The sequence below is a fragment of the Typha latifolia genome, chromosome 13, assembly GCF_019914945.1.
Source record: "Typha latifolia isolate L0001 chromosome 13, TyphaL0001v2, whole genome shotgun sequence".
In the NCBI taxonomy this organism is placed as follows: domain Eukaryota; kingdom Viridiplantae; phylum Streptophyta; class Magnoliopsida; order Poales; family Typhaceae; genus Typha; species Typha latifolia.
Window position 1 is genome coordinate 4242700 of NC_133098.1, and position 6925 is coordinate 4249624.

The 6925-nt window shown below is 31.8% G+C and overlaps 1 protein-coding gene across 1 annotated transcript; it reads left to right on the plus strand.

Moving 5' to 3' along the window:
* The first annotated feature begins 1900 nt into the window (after positions 1 to 1900).
* On the plus strand, positions 1901 to 3075 carry LOC140800383 (WRKY transcription factor WRKY76-like). Its single transcript, XM_073155134.1, has 3 exons — positions 1901 to 2164; positions 2265 to 2381; positions 2633 to 3075. Exons 1-3 carry the CDS (start codon positions 1910 to 1912, stop codon positions 2966 to 2968), a joined length of 708 nt encoding a protein of 235 aa, XP_073011235.1. The 5' UTR covers positions 1901 to 1909; the 3' UTR covers positions 2969 to 3075.
* The last annotated feature ends 3850 nt before the right edge of the window (positions 3076 to 6925 follow it).

Genomic DNA, 6925 nt, shown 5'->3' on the forward strand with positions numbered 1-6925 from the left:
TTTCAACAAAAATCATAACATTTTTAAGATTGTAATTGAAACTTATGTAAAAAAAAAATCCAATATTTTGTATATATCTACAAAACTATACTTTCTTTTCAGTTATAGCTGCCAAAAAGACTGCCTAACATCTTGCCTCGTAGTTAATATGCTAATATTAACTCATTTTTTCCACTTTCATGGTAAGTACAATTTTTTTTATAGAAAAATTTATATGGGTCAAATCACAAACTCATAGGTCGGTGGTCATCGTAAATTCTAAACTCAATTACACTTTGCTTCCATAGACTTTGACTCAATATTATTTTGCCTCCTAAACTAGCAAAGTGTACAAATTATCTCTTATTATATCTAAAAAGTAGCACTTGGCACCTCTTTATAGGTGTAGAATATTGAAATATTTTAAATACTTCAAGAGCAACTAATAAGCTTCAATATAATAGAGGAGACAAAGTGACGGCGAGTCAAAATTTAAATAGGAATTAAACGTAAATATTAACATATTAAGATAACGTACAAGAAGCTATTAATTAACAACTACTAATTTCACTACAGTACGCTATTAATTGACGCGGTTTAATTACCCCACATTTAGTACTTGAGAAAGCTATTACTTACGACTCCATTGTCATCTAGTTCTCAAGGTCAAGGTCAAATTCAAGATCATGGATCCTAGTCCTCATTACTTCCTTAACCTCCACCAAATCACAGTTTAAAAATTAATTAATACCTGCATCCCTGCTCCCCATCTTAATCCATAGTGTTTATGAGACAGTGAGAGCCAATCCTTAAAAAATGAATGATCCCATAAAATTTTTAAAATTTTTTTTTTAATTTTCACGGGATATTCCTTTCATCTCATCTCTAGTCGAGTAAAGTAAGATTATTGTCCATCAACCCAATCCTTATACTTAATCAGAGAAATGAATCTTGATTTCCACATCCAAACCTTCTTCTTTTTTTTTCTTGTTTCTTTGGAAATAAGACATCCAGTTCTGCTGATGGTAAACATGGAAAATAGTAACAGTATCAAATTGGAGATCCCTTGTTACCAACCAGAGTGTGAATCTATAAAAAAAAATTTCAGTAAAAAACTTCAGACCAAGAAATAGGCAGCCAACTAGTAGCATTTGTCGTCATATTAGTCTTTAGTCCATGTTTTCGGCGAGCTAGTTATTCTTTTGTTCATTGTAAGTTTCCAACCAAAATAATCCTAAAAAAAAGAAACTAAAAGTAAACAACTAAACAACCAAATTGACGAAGGATTGATAGTATAAAATAAGAAAAACATGAAATAAATCATAAAGTGCACAGAATGATATGAAAAAGAGAAGTAAATTAACTATTTGAAACGTGACTAAACAAGAAAAGGAGCTGGTAGCCAAGTCAAGTCCAAAAACCTCTCAATTAAATTATCTCCTTTTCTTTGTCTCCTTGTTGAATAGGTTGAAGTCGGCGCCCACCGTTAGACTAAATATCTTTTTTACAAGACTACTTCAATACGGAGTTACAAATGGTTTCCTCCTTCCTATATAAGAAAAAGGATGACGTTGAGCAGATGATGTCAAATAGTATTTATAATTCTTTACTTATTTCCTCATATCGATTCCACTAAGTTCTCCTCTTCTATATAAAAGGCTTTATTTAGGGCTCCCCCATATATCTTGCAGTTGCTCATGGATTCCTTCCTCAGTCTCCAACTCGGCGTCACGCCATCCGATAAGGTTGAGGGGACCGTAACGATAATAGAGGTAGGTTCATAGATATTTAACTATTTTCTTCGAAATACGCTTAACTGCAGAGTTCTGATGTTATATATAGTATGCCTAACTAACGTGTTGGATAATAGACTAGAGCTCTCGAAGCACAGGTGAATCAAATTAGTGAGGAGAACAAGAGCCTGAGGGAGATGCTTAGCGTCGTATGCACTAACTACGCCGCTTTGCAAAGCCACTTCATTGATCTTGCGAGCAAATCTCCCTCCGGAAGAGAAGAAGTTTCGCCGACGAGGAAGAGAAAGAGCGAGAAGACTACTGAGACGAATTATGATGGGATCGAGAATAATGCGTCGAGCGAGGATTCATTTAGGCGATCTAGGGAATTAGAACCTGAGAGGAAAGTGAAGAGGGTTTACGTGCGAACGGATCCCTCAGATTCGAGCATGGTGAGCTTTAAACACCAGAAAAAAGAATTAGGATTAACATCTTGGAAGAAAAAAAAAGTTAATTAACATGGTAGTTTCTTCTTCTTTGTGGTGTTATTAGGTGGTCAAAGATGGATACCAATGGAGGAAGTATGGGCAGAAGGTGACCAGAGACAACCCATCTCCTAGAGCCTACTTCAGATGCTCTTTTGCACCTTCTTGTCCTGTGAAGAAGAAGGTATGTCTATACTATTTACTAATTAGTTATACATATTCAAAAATAAACAAGAATTTTAAGAGGTATTTATCCATATACAAGCATCCAGTGTTTTGATATATATATACACACACACACACACAGAGGTAGATAAGAGACTTCAGAAGAGTATACGTGCATAAAAATAAATAAGAAACATAGGAAATAAGCCTCATGATATCATTTTAAAGTTGCAATTAATGAGTTTTGATCACATCTTGCTTCTCCATTAGGTCCAAAGAAGTGCAGAAGATCGATCAATCCTCGTAGCAACCTACGACGGCGAGCATAACCATGGCAATTCCTCAACCTCCGGCTGTGACAGCTCACTTCCATGCCCAGTCTTCGTAAGCTCTTCAAATCAAACCATCACTGTCGATCTCACACGCGATCAAAACCTGCAACCGGACGTCCGAGCCACCGGTTCCGCGGAGATGGCATCGCCGGAGTTCCAGCGGCGTTTGGTCGAACAGATGGCGTCGTTGTTGACGAGAGATCCGGACTTCACGGCCACACTCGCTGCTGCAATCTCTGGAAGGTATTTTCGACGACCACCAGACGAGTTTTAGCAAGCGAGTTAGCGTGAATTCGTTAGTATGATCTTTGAGAGAGGAAAGGAATGTATCTGTGGTCGTGTAAATAGAATTTTGACCAAGAAAGAAGAAGCAAGAAAGAAATATAGTCTGAAATCAGTTTACCGAAGATATTTCTGCTTGGACTTTTGCAAAACTATGGACTGACTGAGAAATTTGAGTTATTGGACTTACAAGTTTGATATGCCCCATCTTGAGATGAATTTGTTAGAAATAAAAAGAATTACAAATATCATTCTTTTTTTCTTTTGATCAAGCAATATATATATATATATATATATATATATATCATTCTCTATCAATTTAAAGCTCTTTTTTTTTAAATAACTTTTATGTGCACCTTCTATATGCAAATTAGATTAAGATCAAGTTTATGCATATTTTGGTATTTGGTATGGTACAAAGTAATGATTATTTTACCTTGGACAGCCAAATGATGTTGGTTATTCTAATATTGCTCCTATCAGATGTATTAGCTCTAATATATTAAATAATTAATTATATTTTTACCCTTCAACTATCCTTCAATATCATTTTCATATCCTGGAAAAAAAGTGGACACATATATTCTTTAAATTATTTAATTATATCACTAAATCCTCTCTATTAGAAATTATGTTAGAAAAATATTAAAATATGACCAACTAATTAGATGTACAAAATGCCCTTATTTTCTCTTCCCCTCTGGTCAGAAATGGATATTAAAAGAATAGAGAAGATCAAAGATATTTTTGTCTATCTATTAAGTTAGTCAAAATTTTAAGATTATTTCCATAAGAATTTTTAATAAAATATTAAAGAAGGAGGTTAATGATAAATTTAAATACTCTAGAGAGTGTATAAGTCCATTTTTTTTAAGGGAGTGAAAGTGATTTATAATGATAACTTAGGGAGTCGACATGTATTTTACCATATATTTAATATAAGTAAATATATAAAATTACTCATATAATGTTAAATTCATAATTGTAATATTTGTTATGCCCAAATTATTAAATATTAATATTTTATTTTAACTAATTAATGTATTTTAGTTATATTTAGACTTTGTTCAATGGAATCTCATTTAATCACTAAAAATGATCAAATTTGGGCTCAAACTAGAATTAGGTTTAGTTACTACTAACCAATAAATCTACCTCTCATCTTTCAAGTCATGCTTAAGTCAAACAATGATCTACTAATCACTTTCTTCCTTATCTAAATCAGAATAAATCAAAATTCTTTTTTTTTTATCAAGCAATAGATTTTCAGCAATCAAATCTCTATCAAGTTGCAGAATTTTAGTAAGAAATTTTTACCTAATGCAGCAGATTTTCATCTCCAATTCAGGCAAAATTTCAGCAATAATTGCAGCAGTAAATAAATTTCAAATTCCTATTTGAGCAGCAATTCCAGCCAAGCAAATTACTTACCTAATGCGGCAGATTTCTAACATATTTCATGCAGATTTTCACCATATTTCATGCACATATTTAGCAGATTTCAAACACAATCACAGCAGATTTCCAGCCGATTTGGAGTAGATTTTCATGCTCCAAGAAGTCTATAAATAGAGGGGTTGAGAGCTAGAGAAAAATATCTCTTCTTATGTATTTTCTATTAAGTTTTTCTTTTGAGGAGTTGTTGTTTAAAATTCAGCATTCCAACTTGCAATTGTTTCAATTCAATTAGCAACAATAGAGCACATTCGAAGAAGTTTCAATCTTTATAAGTCAGCAAAGTTCATATTCTGATCTTTTTTTAGCGTAATCTCTTATTTTTAGATTTAGATTTTATTTTTAAAAAAAGTATTCTACAACTCTCTAGTGCTAAATCTCATATTTATTTTTATTCAAGTTGTGTTATTAACTACTAAGATGAATTTCTAATTTTCTTAAAGTTGAGGATGAAGCTTGTTGAGAACATATTTCTTTTATTCTAAATCTCTTATGCGTTCTTAATTGCTAAATAGGTTATTCTTTCTTTTACTTTAAATTTGTTGTTTAGAATTTAGCTATTAGTTATTTTTCTTAAAAATGATACATCTAATAATTTAAAATTCTTACTCCATATTTTATAAAAATGAAGGAAGAACGTAATTTTTATGAAAATTGAATTGTTCATTCAAAGATAATCTTCCGATCCACTAGCGGTTGGTTTCTTGGTGAATCGTAGAAAAAGAAGAAATTTATATTATCTAATAGAAATGTGTTATCTACAAGTGGATTTCAAGACATTATTTCTCACACTTAATTAAAAGAAATTTGCAAGAAGGTTTTTTTTTCTCCATAAATCTTCTAAACCCATTTTCCAACTAGGTTAAAATTATTTTTAAAATTATTATTTTTGTATATTGTTATTTAACTTTTTATTTTTATTATTATAGGTACAGTATTTGACAGGAGGAAGATTGTAGTATAAATTATCCTTCTCAGTTAAATTCTACTTTTTTTGTACTTTATTTTTTTTTCCATTGAGGACAATGTAGAATTTAGATTAGAGGGTGAAATTTCATATTTTTTCTTTTTTTTTTTAGGTCTTTTCTTTTCAGTTAATTGTAGTTATGTTTTGTTTTCCGATATTTTTCTGTGTTTTTGCTCCTTAGAATATGCAGTGGTATTTAGCAGGATCAATTTGGTTAGAAAGCGAGGATCAAACACGAAGTGATATTTTGATTAAGCGAAGCATAAATCCTATTTTCTTCATTCTATTTTTATACACTTATTTAAAAAAAAAACTAATGGGACACGTGTTTTAGTGATGCAATCCTCAAGATGTAGTCTTGTTACCATTATGTTTCTAAAATAAATGTGAGGATCAGTGTAAAATATCTGGTATTCTTAGTAATTCTCGATCTATCATCATAGAGTTTCTTGCTAATTATTCAGGAGAAATTTTCAGATCACATGTAGGTTGAATATATAATATGCTACTAATAAATATATCAAGTTGATTGAAATACAAAAAGGTATAATTGATGTTACAGCAATAGTCTCTTTACTGAGTAACCGGGCCTTCGCGTAACCACTCGGGAAGTGTTCACATCAAAAGGCAGAGTTACCATCTCTAATTTATGGTTGTTAGTTGTATACCGCCTTTTTGGTTCGAGGTGTGATGCCCGAGGGGTGCCTCATCATCTAGTGGCTAAATCCACTGGCAGAATCCTCGCTACAAGGACCATCTAGAAAGCAAGATAGCACTAGCATTGCTCAACCATGAAATTCTAAGTTAAGTTAATAAGAAAATTAAGATTGTAATAAAGCATATTATACATATATACCTTGGTGTTCCACTGTGATTCAGATCTGGATCTATCCCCTTGTGTTTAATTGCAGCATACTTTCTATTATGATTTTGGGAGAATGAATAGTTTTAATAAGGCTAGAATGTATATTAATGCTAAATGAGAAGATAATTGGATACCTTGCCTATATTTTTTAGATTGATTGACTCTAGCTATGTCCGCTTTGTGAAAATTTACTAGTATTTACCTGTGTATATTCTTAGTATGAGGTCTTGAGGGTAATTACAAAGTTTGAGATTTACTGAGTGGATGTAATTGTCAGTATTCCTAGGTTGATTTTGCTAAATGTTGTTACATAATCAATAAGGAGCAAAATTTTAGGTGATTTTATTATTTTCTTTCCAAGATTTTTTTTAATTACTTGAGTCTTATATATATATTTTATTTTGTTTAATTGACTTAATTAATTTTGTGGGTAAATTCACTACAAATCCTCGCGAGACACAACTCGTCCACTAGTGGAAGCTAGGGGTTTAAAGGCTTGTTGCATAGACATGGGTAAATTCCCAAATTAACAAATCGTTTACATTTTTAGCCTAAAAATAATTGAAAGAATAGAAAGGAAAAAAAAGTTTTTTATGCATTGGTAACGCCCAAGAGCTCCTTTTTTGCGTATATGCCCTTCCAAATTTCATATTTACATACAT

Excerpts from the sequence above, each read along its gene's own strand:
- LOC140800383 (XM_073155134.1), top strand. The coding sequence starts at position 1,910 with ATGCTTAGCGTCGTATGCACTAACTACGCCGCTTTGCAAAGCCACTTC. Across the intron at positions 2,165-2,264 it reads ATCCCTCAGATTCGAGCATG|GTGGTCAAAGATGGATACCA; the intron begins GTGAGCTTTAAA and ends TGGTGTTATTAG. Across the intron at positions 2,382-2,632 it reads CTTGTCCTGTGAAGAAGAAG|GTCCAAAGAAGTGCAGAAGA; the intron begins GTATGTCTATAC and ends CTTCTCCATTAG.